General features: G+C 48.3%; 1 protein-coding gene across 5 annotated transcripts in view; it reads left to right on the plus strand.

Annotated features, from left to right (window-relative positions):
* plpp4 (phospholipid phosphatase 4) overlaps positions 1-16,552 on the plus strand; it is a 400,047-nt gene that overhangs the window by 200,481 nt on the left and 183,014 nt on the right. For 3 of the 5 annotated variants that reach the window (XM_072479340.1, XM_072479344.1, XM_072479341.1), the window contains exons 3-5: positions 9,597-9,687; positions 9,819-9,882; positions 13,984-14,181. In XM_072479340.1, the coding sequence (XP_072335441.1) occupies positions 9,597-9,687; positions 9,819-9,882; positions 13,984-14,181 (353 nt within the window). The remainder of the gene's footprint in view (positions 1-9,596; positions 9,688-9,818; positions 9,883-13,983; positions 14,182-16,552) is intronic. The other 2 variants (XM_072479343.1, XM_072479345.1) reach the window with 1 other exon arrangement.

Here is a 16,552-nt window from a genome sequence, read left to right on the forward strand (position 1 = left end):
GGGATTTGAACCCTGGTTCCCAGAGCATTAACTTGGGTCTTGGGATTACTAGTCCAATAACAATACTACTACGCCACTGCCTCCCCACATTGTTACACAATGAACCTCCCTCAGCAGGAGAGTTTGACGCAAGGCAAAGAGAGTGTTACTGGTAGTGTTAAAGACTAAGGTATTTAAAAGCATAAAGGTAAGCTAGCAGATGGTATTAATAGCGGAACATGGGCAGCACGGTAGCATTGTGGTTAGCACAATCGCTTCACAGCTTCAGGGTCCCAGGTTCGATTCCCTGCTGGGTCACTGTCTGTGCGGAGTTTGCACGTTCTCCACCTGTGTGCGTGGGTTTCCTCCGGGTGCTCCGGTTTTCACCCACAATCCAAAGATGTGCTGGTTAGGTGGATTGGCCATGCTAAATTGTCCTTAGTGTCCAAAATTTCCCTTAGTGTTGGGTGGGGTTACTGGCTAATGGGGATAGGGTGGAGGTGTGGGTTTGAGTAGGGTGCAGACTCGATGGGCCGAATGGCCTCCTTCAGCACTGTAAATTCTATTTATGGTTCAGTGCTTGGTGAAAGCAAAACATAAGAACAAGTTACAGGTGGCCTTTTTGGCGGAAGCGGGTTGGGCAAAAAAATAGAAAATAAAAAAAGATCGAAATGGAGGAGAGAGTTCATGGGCGTCATTCTCCGACCCCCCGCCGGGTCGGAGAATGGCCGTTGGCCGCCGTGAATCCCGCCCCCGCCGAAGTCTCCGGTACCGGAGATTGGGCGGGGGCGGGAATCGGGCCGCGCCGGTTGGCGGGACCCCCCCGCTGGATTCTCCGGCCCGGATGGGCCGAAGTCCCGCCCAGAAATTGCCTGTCCCGCCGGCGTAAATCAAACCTGGTATTTACCGGCGGGACCAGGCGGCGTGGGCAGGCTCCGGGGTCCTGAGAGGGGGGGCTCGGTGCGATCTGACCCCGGGGGGTGCCCCCACAGTGGCCTGGCCCGCGATCGGGGCCCACCGATCCGCGGGCGGGCCTGTGCCGTGGGGCACTCTTTCCCTTCCGCCTCCGCCACGGTCTCCACCATGGCGGAGGCGGAAGAGACTCTCCCCACTGCGCAAGCGTGGGAAACTGACAGCGGCCGCTGACGCTCCCGCGCATGCGCCGGGAAACTGACAGCGGCCACTGACGCTCCCGCGCATGCGCCGCATTTCCGCGCCAGCTGGCGGGGCAACAAACGCCATTTCCGCCAGCTGACGGGGCGGAAATCCCTCGGCGTCGGCCTAGCCCCTCAATGTTGGGGCTAGGCCGCCAAAGATGCGGAGCATTCCGCACCTTTGGGCCGGCGCGATGCCCGTCTGATTGGCGCCGTCTTTGGCGCCAGTCGGCGGACACCCCGCCGTTGGGGGAGAATTTCGCCCCATAGTCTGATTGAAAACACGTTTGACATAATCCATAATTACAAAGCATCAGAATCCCAGGTCCATTAAAGAGTGTAAGCCTCAATGCTATGCCTCTTAACAAAGGAAATGATGTTTATAACACTGACACATCCCCGAGTATGCCGTTTTGGAGGGGGCGGAGCATCGCCAAAGCGGCGCCGCCCCCGATTTCAGCACAAACGGGGATTCTCTGGCCGATTGCCGAACGCGATTTTGGCATCAGCGACTGTGTCATAATATACACCAGTATAGCATGGTGCAGACACACACTGATGGACACACAGTGGGACCAATCAACATACACAACACCGCAGCCAATCACCAGTCACCACTGATCTCAGGAACCTGGTCAGGAAGACGACAGACTTCCAATGGCTTCCGGCCCACGAGAGCGAATGGACAGAACTTAAAACCAAATTTATCACGGCCCCAGTATTGGCCTTTTTTGATCCAGCGAAAGAGACAAAAGTTTCGACCGATGCCAGCCAATTTGGCATTGGGGCAGTGCTCCTGCAACGCGATGAGGCCTCATCATGGGCCCCCGTTGCATATGCGTCACGCGCCATGACCCCCACGGAACAGCGCTACGCGCAGATAGAAAAGGAGTGCCTGAGCCTCTTGACCGGTGTTGTCAAGTTTCATGATTATGTGTACGGCCTTCCCCAAATCACCATTGAGACCGACCATCGCCCACTGGTCAATATAATACAAAAAGACTTGAACGACATGACGCCTCGACTTCCAGCTCATATACACCCCGGGCACAGACCTGATCATAGCCGCGCTCTGCCCAGGGCAGTCAACACCCCGTGTGACTCAGCGGGATTCGTCTGCCAGGTTGACACCCATGTGGCCTTCTTGGCCTCCAATCTACCGGCCACGGATGACCGCCTCGTCCAAATTCGCCGCGAGACTGCGGCTGACCCCCTGCTACAGCGTGTCATGCGCCACCTAACAGACGGGTGGCTCAAGGGCCAATGCCCGCAGTTCTACAACATCAGAGATGATCTGGCGGTAGTCGATGGTTTCCTCCTAAAGCTGGACTGCATTGTTATCCCGCACAGCATGCATCAGCTTGTCTTGGAACAGCTACACGAGGGCCATCTTGACGTGGAAAAGTGCCACCGATGGGCCCGAGAGGCAGTGTACTGGGGCCCGGCATCAATGAGGACATCGCCAACACAGAGCTCAACTGCCCCACCTGTCAGCGGTTCCAGTCGGCCCAACCACGTGAGACCCTACAGCCCCATGAGTTGGTCACGTCCCCTTGGTCCAAGGTTGGCATCCCATGCGCTGGGCAGGGACTATGTTCTGATTGTAGACTATTTTTCAAACTACCCGGAGGTGGTACGTTTGCACGACATCACATCGTCTGCAGTCACCCGTGCCTGTAAGGACACCTTTGCTCGTCACGGCATCCCACTCACTGTGATGTCGGACAATGGCCCCTGCTTCGCAAGCCAGGAATGGTCCAACTTTGCCAGGAGGTACAACTTTGTGCATATGACACCCAGTCCCCTGTACCCCCAATCCAATGGCAAAGTGGAAAAGGGCGTCCACATAGTCAAACGGCTCCTCTGCAAGGCTGCCGATGCGGGATTAGACTTCTACCTCGTCCTGCTGGCCTATCGCTCAGCCCCACTGTCCACTGGCCTGTCGCCAGCCCAGCTGCTCATGGGTCGCACCCCGAGGACGACGGTGCCGTTCATTCATATCCCAGACCTCGACCACGTTCCGGTCCTTCAACGGATGCAGCTGTCTCGTGCACAGCACAAGGCGGCTCATGACTCCTGTGCAGCTGATCTCCCTGCTCTGGCTCCAGATGACAATGTCCGCATCCATTTTCCGGATGGTGGCTGGTCTGCAACTGCTGTGGTTCTTCGGCAGGTGGCTCCCCGCTCGTTCCTGGTTCGTCTACTGGATGGTTCCATTCTGCGCCGTAATCAACGTGCCCTTCATCTCGTTCCGTGCTCGCTACATGATCCTCCACCAGTGCCACGCCCTCCTGTTGTCGCTGACCTGGACTATGCGGAGATTCCGGTTACTCTGCATCCTCCTCACTCTGACGCAGTCCAGCCCGCTCCTCAGCCGGTGGCTCCTGACCCACCCTTGAGGCGGTCAACCAGAATTCGTCGCCCACCTCAGAGATTTAATTTGTGAACTTTGTGCACGAATGGACACTCTGGTCTGTTCTGTTCTTACGTTTAATCGTTCAAGTGGTTTGTATATAGTGTTCATCTCGTTATTTGTGTGACACGCTGTTTTTTCTGCACCAGGCACCTTCCCATGTAAATAGCTTAGTTTTATGTACATAGTCCTGTAAATATTTCGCACTCACGTAGTCAGGAACATTCACCACACACTATTTATTGTCACGCAGGCACATTTTTTTATATAAAAGGGGAGATGTCATAATATACACCAGTATATCATGGTGCAGACATACGCTGATGGACACACAGTGGGACCAATCAACATACACAACACTGCAGCCAATCACCAGTGAGAGCACACGCACTATAAAGACAGGGGGCATCAGAGTTCCCGCTCATTCGAGTAGCAGCTAGCCAGGAGCACAGAGCTCACAGCCTGCAACACAGACATTCACCTTGTGCTGAGTGAACCAACTGGTTAGCACAAGGCATAGGTCTTTAGTTAAAGCTAGTATCGTATTTACCCACAGTTTAAGTATGTTTAAATAGTTAACCTTTTAATAAAGTAGTGTTGCACTACTTCAAGTGTTGGTGACCTGTATGTGATCCAGAACACCCAACACATCAGACTGGAGAATCCCACCCTATATCTCAGATGTGGCTCAGTTGGTAGAACAATCACATGCTTTTGGATTTAAGTCCCACTCTGGGTTTGAGCAGAGAAATTGAGGCTGACACTCTGATGCGGTGCAGGGGGATTGTACAATATTGGCAATGATGTCTTTCAGATGAAATGTTAAACCGAGGGCCCCATATGCCTCCTCCAGTGGATGTAAAAGATCTAATGGTACTATTTTGAATAAGAACAAAGGAGCTATCCCTGGTACCTTGGCCAATATTTATCCCTCAATGATCATTACAAAAATAGATTTCTAGATCATTATCACCTAGCTGTATTTGGGATCATGCTTTGCCAAGATTGGCTGCTGTGTTTCCTGCATTGTAATAGAGGCTGTAAAGTATCTTGGCTGTAAAGTATCTTGAGATGTCTGCCGGTCATGAGAAGTAGAATCCCTACAGTGCAGAAGGAGGCCATTCAGCACATCAAGTCTGCACTGACCCTCTGAAAGAGCACCCCACCTAGGTCCAAGCCCCCACCCTAATCCCGAAACCCAGTAATCCCACCTAACCCCCTGGACACTAAGGGACAATTTAGCATGGCCAATCCATCCACCTGCACATCTTTGGACTGTGGGAGGAATCCGGAACACCCGGAGGAAACCCAGGCAGACACGGGAAAAAGTGCAAACTCCACACGGACAGTCACCCAAGACCGGAATTGAAACGCTAAATTTTATGGCGTCCCAGCGGCATTATTTGAAAGCATTGGAGCAGGTTAAGAAAAGTGGGTAGCTAGCCCACCACCTTCTCGCCCACCCACAATGTGTCCCCCATCCTGTGGTGAGGGCAGATAAAGAGTCAGGCAGCTCGCCCTACTTAGGCCTATTGAGTTATATGAACCAACGTGCCATGTAAGGGCCTTGTTTCACCTGCGCCATTATTTATCGGTTTGAGGGGGAAGGAGAAAGTTGAACAGCCTGGCCACTTAGACTACATGGGCAGGTAGGGGGTTCCTACTTTGGTGGTACCCTATGCCAATCAGTGGCAACCCCCCCCCCCCCCAATGAATTACTGCTGAAGGGCAGCTGGATTTCTGATGTGTGGGATGACGACCGATGTTTCGGTTGGGGGTGGGGAAGACATGGAATTAGCAAATGAAGATGTAATTTTAAGGGAAGATAAAATAAACTTTCATAATTAGCAGGCTATACATTTTAACTAAATTTCTGAGGACCTGGGAGTCCTAGTGCATGAATCGCAAAAGGTTAGTGTGCAGGTTCAGCAAGTAATTAAGAAAGCTAATAGAATGTTATTGTTTATTGTGAGGCGAATTAAGTACAAAAGTAGGGAGCTGATGCTTCGGTTGCACAGGGCGTTGCTGAGACCACATCTGGAGGACTGTGCACTGGTCTCCTTATTTAAGGAAAGATGTAGATGTGTTAGAAACAGTGCAGAGAAAATTTACTTGACTAATACCAGGAATGGACAGATTGCCGTACGAGGAAAAGTTGGAAGGGTTAGGTTTGTATCCGCGAGAGTTTAGAAGAGTAAGAGGCGACTTGACTGAAATCTTTCAGATCCTGAGGGGTATTGACAGGGTGGATGTGAAGACGATGTTTCCTCTTGTCAAAGAATCTAGAACCAGCGATCACTGTTTAAAAATAAGAGGTCGCCCATTTGAGACAGAGATGAGGAGAAATCTTTTCTCTGAGAGGGTGATGAGTCTCTGGAACTTTCCTCAAAAGACAGTAGAAGCGAGTCTTTGATTATTTTGGGGGGCAGAGTTGGATAGATTGTTGATGAACAAGGGGGTGAAAGGTTCGCAGGAGTAGGCAAGAATGTGGGGTTGAGGTTACAATCAGATCAGCCATGATCTTATCGAACAGCGGAGCAGGTTCAAGGGGCCGAGCGGCCCACACTTGCTCCTAAGTGAGACGTTCGTATGTAAAGTCCAGGAGAAATTGGATGGAAACCCTTGACAATACAACTCCACTCATCTCTGCCTGTGCCGATCCACCACCGTCATTTTTACCTAATGCATGAAGTACCTGCCCAGAACCAAGCGATGGATTGGCTGCTCGTACATCATGTTTTCCATCATTACTCGCACAGTCAAGCTGAATGTAAGGAACGCTGTCAGTGAAAGGCTTTAACTTTGGCCAACGGGGGCAGTTGCAAAATTGAAAAGCTCACCCTGGGGAGTGTGGTCAATTGCGGGATAATCGATTCACCCGATCAGCACTTCATGCCAGCGCAAGCAGAGATCAGATGCTTTTGACCAGCAGGAGGGTGACTCCTTTCATCTGCTACAGCAGCAGCAGAGATTTCCTCCAAAATCTCTTAGTTTCCCCCATGGTCTCCCCTCGCTCAGGCAGAAACTCAGTACAAATATCTAAAATAGCCTGTTGCTTGGAAGATAACCTGGGTCAGTGGTGAAACTGTCGGGCATTCTCACCCCATTGCACTCAAAAGCAACTAAGCCAGCAAGAGATAAAATCCCAACAAATAATGTGTTTCTCAGAATGACAGCGGCATTTTAAAGCAACTGTACAATATGGATGGCTCGTAATTTCCCTGTAATCAACTTCACTCTGATTGTAAACCTGCAGCAACATTATCTTGGGAAACATTGATATCTTTCTGTGGTCAGACTGCAGTGCTCCTAACTGCTAGTGTTTCAGAAGATCAAGTGCAGCACTTTGGAACTTTTGAAATAAGTTGTGGCACAACATAACGGCAGGCACTTCAACACAACCCATAATTTTTTTTTTAAACAACTTCTTCAGATGTGGGTGTCACTGGCTAGGCCATCATTTATTGGGCATCTCTACTGCCCTTGAGATCAGCCACCTTCCTGGACCGCTGCAGTCCATGTGGTGTAGGTACACCCACAGTGCTGTTAGGGAGGGAGTTCCAGGACTTTGACCCAGTGACAGCGAGGATACGCTGATGTAGTTCGGGCTCAGGTGTGCGCTGTTTGGAGGAGAATTTGCAGGTGGTGGAATTCCCTCGAGTCTGCTGCCCTGTCCTGGGCGGTAGACATCACAGGGTTGGAAGGTGCTTTCGAAGCAGTTTTGAGTTTTAGTGCACCTTGAATGTTTCCAGATGGCGTGCCAATAACGCAGGCTGCTTTGTCCCGAATGATGTTGAGCTTATGGAGTGTAAGTGAAGCACTCAAGAAGCTCGACACCACCCAGGTCAAAGCAGCCCCTTGATTGCTCCTCCTTCCACAAAAAACATTCAACCCCTCCACCACCGATGAACAGTGGTAGCCATCTGTATCATTTGCAAGATGCACTGCAGTAAGTTACCAAGGTTCCTTAGATAGCACCTTCCTAACCCACGACCGTACCATCTAAAAGCACAAGAGCAGCAGATACCTGGGAACCCCACCACCTGGAGGTTCCCCTCCAAGTCACTCACCACTGTGACTTGGAAATATATCGCTGTTTCTTCACTGTCGCTGGGCAACAGCACTCCCTCCCTAACAGCACAGTCAGTTTACCTACACCTGAAGGACGTGAGTGGTTCAAGAAGGCAACTCACCACCACCTTCTGAAGGGCATCTAGGGATAGGCAATAAATGCTGGCCTAACCAGCGACGCCCACATCCCATAAACTAATTTTTAAAAACTCTTGACTTGTGCCTTGTGGATGCCTTTAGGGAGTCAGGAGATTAGTTACTTGGCTCAGAATTCCCAGCATCTGGCAGCAAGGTGACGCAGTGGTTTGCACAGCTGCCTCACGGCGCTGAGGACCCGGGTTCGATCCCGGCTCTGGGTCACTGTCCGTGTGGAGTTTGCACGCACTTGCCGTGTTTGCGTATGTTTCGCCCCCACAACCCAAAGATGTGCAGGATAGGTCGATTGGCCACCTTGATAAATTACCCCTTAATTGGAAAAAATGAATTGGGTTGTCTAAATTTATTTAAAAAAAGAATTCCCAGCATCTGACATGTTCTTTTAGCCACAGGATTTATATGACTGGTCCAGTTAAGGTTCTGGTCAATGGTAACCCCCAGGATATTGGTGACGTGGGATTCAATGATGACAATGTCATTGAATGTCAAGGGGAGATTGTCACATTCTCTCTTGTTGGAGAGAGTCATTGTCTGGTATTTGTTTGGATGTTACTTGCCACTAATCAGCCCAAGTCTGAATGTTGTCGAAGTCTTACTGCATTTTGGCACAGACTATTTCAGCATCTGAGGAGCTCTGAACACTATGCAATCAACAGGGAACATCCCCATTTCTAACCTAATGCTAGATATGGGCCATTGATAAACAATTAACAAATATAATGACTTTATTTATTTAATGTTGGTGATTTTAGTTTTAGCAAATAATCACATGAGTCAGAATGTTCTGGGTACATTCCTACTCCAGGACATGAGCAATACTGAGGGAAAGCTGCACTGTCAGCAATTCTATCTTTTGGATGAGCAATTAAACTGAAGCCTGACCTGCACCCTCAGGCGGACATGAAAGATCCCACAGCACTATTTCAAAAATGAAGAGAGGGAATTATCACAGATATCCTGGCTAATGTTTCTTGTTCAATTTCTTTGTGTAACTTATAAATCGTCAGCACGTGTAACTGAGTTACGAGGGGGTTGGTTAACTCAGTTGGCTGGACAGCTTTGTGATGCGACGTGATGCCAACTGGTTCCCGTACCGTCTGAGGGTATTCATGAAGGTTCCACGTTCACAACCTTGCCCCTTGCCTGAGGTGTGGTGACCTTCAGGTTAAATCACCACCAGCCAGCTCTCAAAGGAGAGAGCAACCAATCACATTTACGTTTTACAATTGGATTACAGCTTTGTTATCACTCCCTCCTTTCCTTATTTTCACACATATCTGCTTCTGTATTTCTACCTTTCATATTGACTATTGCCAACTCATGAAATACATCATTGACAGCTAAAAATGCCCAGTGTACAAAATGATTGTTGACACCCATACAGTGAGACTCCAGTTTTTCTTGGTAAATTATATGTAATTAATACTGAGTGAGGACAAGTCATTGTTGGATCATTATGTACTGGTAAATGTACTCACATCCGCGACCTCCATTTATCTTGAGACGGAAGAACGTTTGAAACTGTAAAATCAGTACACATTAGGAGTAGAATGACAGTCAAAGAGCAGACTTTCCACCTGCCATGTGTGGGATATAAAAGAATGACAAATATATTTAGGCTGCTATTTAATTAACTGCTCCTATCATGCCCTTCATTACAAATCTAAATTATTTTAGCAACATCACTTGGAGCGCATTAAATGACGCCAGTTGACACCAATAACAGATGTCAGATACTGTATGTGATTTGCCGCATTTGGCATTAACCTTGTAGGTGGAATTCTACATCTGGCTATACATATTGTGCATCACTGTTTCCACAGGCCATTTCATTCCTCACACCCCTGGCGGTGATCTTTGTGGTCAAAATAATTCGAAGGACAGATAAAACAGAGATTAAAGAGGCCTGCTTAGGTAAAGTATTCGCCCAGTGTATGTTGCTATTTTTCTTTTTCAAATTCGCTCCTGTATTTTCATATTGTTCGACCTGCTTCTAGTTTGAATGCACCCTTTCTTAATGCTTGTGTTTCTTTTTTCATATTTAGCTGTTTCCCTGGCCCTTGCTCTGAATGGAATCTTTACCAATACGATTAAATTAATAGTGGGAAGGTAAGTTGTCAGTCCAACATATTAAGATTAGTAGTATGTGAATTCTATTGCATTATGTAACAATGGGTTCAGCAAAGTCAATGATCCAGGTTGGCTAAATAAACAATGAAGCAGGTTACATTTGAGTCAGAAGGAAACGTTACCACTTTTCCCTCAGTAGATTTAATAGGTGGAATCCATGGAAAGGTAGATTGTAACGTGTGTGACAGGCGGCGTTAACAAAATGATGGACATGTAGGTTGTTCTTTCAACAATTAAGATTTTAACATCACGCAAGAGGACTTCTTGTCCAGACTATGTGTGAAAGATCAGAGATAATGGAAAATAAGCAAATTTGAGGCAACCAACTTCAAAGAGATCAAACATAGTAGAACTGGCTATGATGTTGCATGTTCGTGGATATGAACATGCCCCAAAAATTGACAAAGTGCAGACTTCAACAGTTAATGCATGAAGATTGGGAAGGGGTACATTGGCCATTGTTCATGGATAGGCCACTACTGGTGAGAAAAATTTCATTACAGGACCAGATAGGAATTCCAAACATGGATTATTTCCATGCTGTGTAATTTTCAGCATCAACCACAAAACCCCTTTTCGACAGCCAGTAACAAGAGCCATTTCAGATTTAATTGAGATATAACAAAGCAAGATTTTTACCTTTCAGATCCTTTCTTACAAAGTGACGTGCTCCTGCCTGAAAGCAAAATTGGGATTGTGCTGGGAAACGGATTTGTGTTGAATTTCTGTGTACAGTAGAAATTGGAAATATGTTCCTGATTTCTAGTTAACTGTTTTCTCTCTATGTGTCGCTGGCTAGAGGTGTCCTGGTATTATGGATAACCTTGAAATTGACATTGGCTTTTTGCTTTGCTTAGAACTTGCGCTGGGCTTGTCACCAGTTGCTGTGTTTTCATGTATAGGTTGAGTCCAGCTCATTGCAAATCTGAACTCTGGTTAAGAGACTGCTGCTGGCTGCATACACCACATCTGCTGTGTGCTTAACTCAACCACTTCCAATGGATGTTTAAGGGTTATAATGCACACGGAAGTGAAATTTTACAGTAACTCTACTATAGGGGACAAGGGGCGAGGGACTGAAGAGGGGGAGACTGGCTGGCGGAAGAGTGTGGGGGGAGGGGAGCAAGGCTTCCTACACAAGTCAAGATGATGGAGCAGGGTGGCATGTGGCGCAGTGGTTAGCACTGGGACTGCGGCGCTGATGACCCCGGTTCGAATCCCGGCCCTGTGTCGCTGTCTGTGTGGGGTTTACACATTCTCCCCATGTCTGCATGGGTTTCACTCCTACAACCCAAAGATGTGCAGGTTAGGTGGATTGGCCATGCTAAATTGTCCCTTAATTGGAAAATATAGAACATAGAACATTCAGTGCAGAAGGAGGCCATTCGGCCCATTGAGTCTGCACCGACCCACTTAAGCCCTCACTTGCAGCCTATCCCTGTAACCCAATAACCCCTCCTAACCTTTTTTAAATTGCCTAAGGGCAATTTAGCATGGCCAATCCATCTGACCTGACGTCTTTGGACTGTGGGAGGAAACCGGAGCACCCGGAGGAAACCCACGCAGACACGGGGAGAACGTGCAGACTCCGCACAGACAGTGACCCAGCGGGGGATCGAACCTGGGACCCTGGCGCTGTGAAGCCACAGTGCTAGCCACTTGTGCTACCATGGTGCCCAAAACAAAATAAATAATTGGGTAATCTAAATCTATTTTTAAATAAACATGGTGGAGCAACATTTTCAGCAACAGTGGGACGTTGAATAGCTAGAGTGTTAGACAGTGTTAGAAAGAGTTAACAGTCATCCTCTTTTTTTTTTTTTAATTATTTTTTATTAAGGTTTTTTAACAACACCCCCCCCCCCCCCCCCATAACAAAATAACGCAAAATCTCGCTGAGCAAGGTATATACATTGCAAGATGCGATATTTACATAGCTTTACACACTGGCTCTTGGCCGCACGTACCGTTTCCCCCCACCCTCCATGCTACGCCCCCCCCCCCCCAAAGGTTGCTGCTGCTGATCGACCTTCTTCTGACGCTCCGCGAGATATTCTAGGAACGGTTGCCACCGCCTGTAAAACCCCTGTGCAGACCCTCTCAAAGCAAACTTAATTCTCTCCAATTTTATGAACCCCGCCATGTCGTTAATCCAGGCCTCCAGGCTAGGGGGCTTCGCCTCCTTCCACAATAGCAAGACCCTTCGCCGGACTACGAGGGACGCAAAGGCCAGAATTCCAGCCTCTTTCGCCTCCTGCACTCCCGGCTCATCCACTACTCCAAATATTGCTAGCCCCCAGCTTGGCTTGACCCGGACTTTCACCACCTGGGATATTACTCCCGCCACACCTCTCCAGAACCCCTCCAATGCCAGGCATTACCAAAACATATGCACATGGTTCGCCGGGCTCCCTGAACATCTTTCACATCTGTCCTCTACCGCGAAGAACCTACTCAACCTCGCCCTCGTCAAATGCGCTCTGTGAACCACCTTAAATTGTATCAGACTGAGCCTGGCACACGAGGAGGAGGTATTAACCCTACCCAGGGCATCCGCCCATAGCCCTTCCTCAATCTCCTCCCCCAGCTCCTCCCCCCATTTACATTTCAATTTTTCTACTAGCGCTTCCCCCTCTTCTTTCATCTCTTGGTATATTTCCGACACCTTGCCCTCCCCGGCCCATGCCCCCGAGATCACCCTATCTTGAACTTCTTGTGCCGGGAGCAACGGAAATTCCCTCACCTGTCGCCTCACAAAAGTCCTCACCTGCATATATCTAAATGCATTTCCCGGGGGTAACTCAAATTTCTCCTCCAGTGCCCCTAGGCTCGCAAATGTCCCGTCAATGAACAGGTCCCCCATTCTTCTTATCCCTGCCCGATGCCAGCCTTGGAACCCCCCCGTCCATCTTCCCCGGGACAAACCGGTGGTTACCCCTGATCGGGGACCACACCGATGCTCCCATTGCACCCCTGTGTCTTCTCCACTGGCCCCAGATCCTTAGTGTTGCCGCCACCACCGGGCTTGTGGTGTATTTTGTTGGCGTGAGCGGCAGCGGTGCCGTTACCAACGCCCCCAGGCTTGTTCTTTTACAGGACGCCATCTCCATCCTCTTCCATGCCCCCCCTCTCCCTTCATGACCCACTTGCGGATCATCGCCACGTTTGCTACCCAGTAGTAACTCTCTAGGTTTGGCAAAGCCAACCCTCCTCGGCCCCTGTTGCGTTCCAAGAACCCTCTCCTAACCCTCGGGGTCTTATTTGCCCACACATACCCCATAATACTCCTACCTACTCTCTTGAAAAAGCCCTTGGTGATCACGATGGGGAGGCACTGAAACACGAACAAAAACCTCAGAAGGACCACCATTTTGACCGACTGCACCCGTCAACAGTCATCCTCAACCTCTCCTCAGTATTTTAGTCACCTAACCACCTAGGACTGGTCGGTGTGAGACGATGAGTGTAGGTGAGAGAGTGAGTGTGTGGCTTACTCTCACCCCCACACTCACCCTCTCACACTCTGACGGTCATCTTTAATAATAACACATTTTTAAAATGATCAATTTATTGCTTTGACATTGTTTTTCCTTTTTATTGCGCAAGTTGTTTCTTTTCTTCATACTTTAACTTCTTTTGAAATTTGTGTTTAATGCTGTGCTACTTGAGTGAGAAAAATGTTGAAATGTGGTCCCTCACGTCAAAAGGTTGGACAAGCCGCCACTAAATAATAATAATCTTCATTGTCACAAGTAGGCTTATATTAACACTGCAATGAAGTGACTGTGAAAAGCCCCTAGTCGCCACATTCCGGCGCCTGTTCGGGTACACCGAGGGAGAATTCAGAATGTCCAAATTACCTAATAGCGCATCTTTTGGGACTTATGGGAGAAAACTGGAGCACCCGGAGGAACCCACGCAGACACAGGGAGAACGTGCAGACTCCGCACACTCAGTGACCCAAGTTAGGAATCGAACTGGGACCCTGGTGCTGTGAAGCCATAGTGCTAGCCACTATGCTACTGTGCTGCCCAAGTAAAGCAACCACAGTTGCTAACATGCAGTCTGTCACACCTACAGGCCCTGCAACAACTACCTGGAAACCCGAAACACTAAAGCTGAAGGCAAACTGAGCTCCTTCTCCAGCCAGGAGCTTCCTGCACTTGCTTTGCCATCATCACTTGTTCTTTTTTCCCATGCAATGTCAGTTCACTATCAACATCATTCGGATCATGTTGTGCTATGGAATCTAGTGCGAATTACCCAGCACATTGTGAGGTACTGACTTTCTTTGGAACACTGATATTGACTAGCAAACTATATATACCATATGCTGCCTAAAGGGGCACTTCAAGGTGGCACTACAAAGTATGGTGTGTGTTACCTTTCAGGTTGAATGTATACCTTTGTTTCAATGAATATATTGGCTGTAAAGAACGGCCAATAGAAATCAGGTGATATTGGCCCTGAGATTCATAAGGACCTCGGATTTCAGCCTCTGTGAAGGTAGCAGCTGTAACATAGTTAGCACTCACTGGGCCTCTGATTCCAACGGTTGTGCGTTCAAGACCCACTGTTGAAATTTGAACAGATGATCTAGACTGACATTTCAGTATAGTACTGAGGGATTGCTGCATATCTTTTGGATCAGGTGTCGAATGAAGGCCCTATTTGTCCTCCCAGGTGAACATCAAAGATTGCATGCAATTACTTTAAAGAAGAGTGGGGCTGTTCTCTGTGTAATGGCAAATATTTACCCTTTGTCATGATCCTACTGGATGGCGGGATTCCAGAAAGGAATCCCAGCTCAAAAGACCGTAACTTTAATTTTTTTCCTAAACTGTAAGGGAAGAGTCACAAGACTGTTAGTTAATTTTAATAATAATAATCTTTATTGTCACAAGTAGGCTTACATTAACACTGCAATGAAGTTATTGTGAAACACCCCTTGTTGCCACATTCCAGGGCCTGTTCGGATACACAGAGGGAGAATTCAGAATGTCCAAATTACCTAACAGCATGTATTTCGGTACTTGTGGGAGGAAACCGGAGCACAAGGCGGATTCAATAATAATTTTTAAAATTTAATAAACATGAAAAGTTACTCCCCCCTTAGTTTAACACATACATACAGATTCAAAGATTAATATGAATTACAAAGTACATCTTATGCTGCCATGGTCTCATGAACACAAAAGGTCCCTTTAAAGCATACAAGATGATTATAGTCAAATACACTCACTCCACTCTGAACCCGAGTTAGTGTCTCCCCAGATTATTGTCGCCTGAGAGTTTACAAACTCCACTCCCAAAAACACGCTTTAATTTCTTCTCTCATAATAATGCTTTGCCTTGGGGTTTGCATTCCGAAATCCAGCCCAGATTTTACAAAAAGCCCTTTCAAATAAAGCTTATGCTCCACTTTTAATAGTGAATCCAGTCCAGGATTTTGCACCAACCCCTTTAGGATTTCTTGGCCTTGACTGCTGTACAAACTGTTCACAATTGCTTTAATTCTCAATTCCCAGACAGTATTAAAATTACATCAAATATTTCTTCTACCTCTGAAGTCTGTTGTCTCACTTTAAATCTAGTTACTGCAATTGTCTCTTCAACTCAGAACACTTTGTTTACTCTTCCTTGAATTCTTCTGAACAATACTTTGTCTCTGTTCACTTAACTTCAGTCGTCTTAAATATTTTTTCTGCCCCTATTCCCTGACTATCTGAACTGCTAAGTGTATTTAAGGAAGCCTGCTTCTTTGCAGCTCCCGTCCTGTCCAGCTCCCGTCTTTCTTCTGGCAGAGTTAAGAGATGTTCACTGTCCGAGATCTCTGCCTCCAACTGCTCTGGCTTCCAGTTAAATCTAAGAACAAAGGAAGGTGTCCTCCTGTTGCTAAGAAATGCACCTGCTACTATTATTTATTCCTCATGCCGAAGTCCTTTCTAAGCACAATAGAAATAGAGTTGAAACTTAACCAACCCCCACACATACAAGCAACATTGTCCAGCATGAATCTAACTACAAGTCTTGCCCTTCCAGGCACAGAAACATTAAATTAAATCCACTTAAAATTATAACTTATTTCTAACATTTACCAATGAATCTATAAATATCTTAAAATTACTTTGTTTTGTTAACACCTTTAACCAACGTCACTAAAAGAACCAGGGACGGATTCTCCCCTACCCGGTGGGGCGGGGGGCCCCGGCGGGATTGAGTGGCGTGAACCACTCTGGTGTCGGGCCGCCCCAAAGGTCCACACTTTTAGGGGCCAAGCGCTCACCTTTAGGGGCTAGGCCCACGCCGGAGTGGTTGCCGTGTTGCCGGCTGGTGTGGAAGGCCTTTGGCGCCACGCCAGTTGGGGCCGAAGGGACTCTGCCAGCCGGCGGAAGTCATCGCATGCGCGGGAGCGTCAGATGCTGCTGATGTCAGCCCCCCGCAGGCGGGGGGGGTCACCTCCGCGTCGGCCATCGCGGAAGTTATGGCCGACGCGGAGGGGAAAGAGTGCCCCCACGGCACAGGCCGCCCGCGGATCGGTGGGCCCCGATCGCGGGCCAGGCCATCGTGGGGGCACCCCCCAGGTCCAGATCGCCCCCTCCTCCCCGCCCGCCCAGGACCCCGGAGCCCTCTCGCGCCGCATGGTCCC

This window comes from Scyliorhinus torazame, chromosome 16, assembly GCF_047496885.1.
Source record: "Scyliorhinus torazame isolate Kashiwa2021f chromosome 16, sScyTor2.1, whole genome shotgun sequence".
Lineage (NCBI taxonomy): Eukaryota > Metazoa > Chordata > Chondrichthyes > Carcharhiniformes > Scyliorhinidae > Scyliorhinus > Scyliorhinus torazame.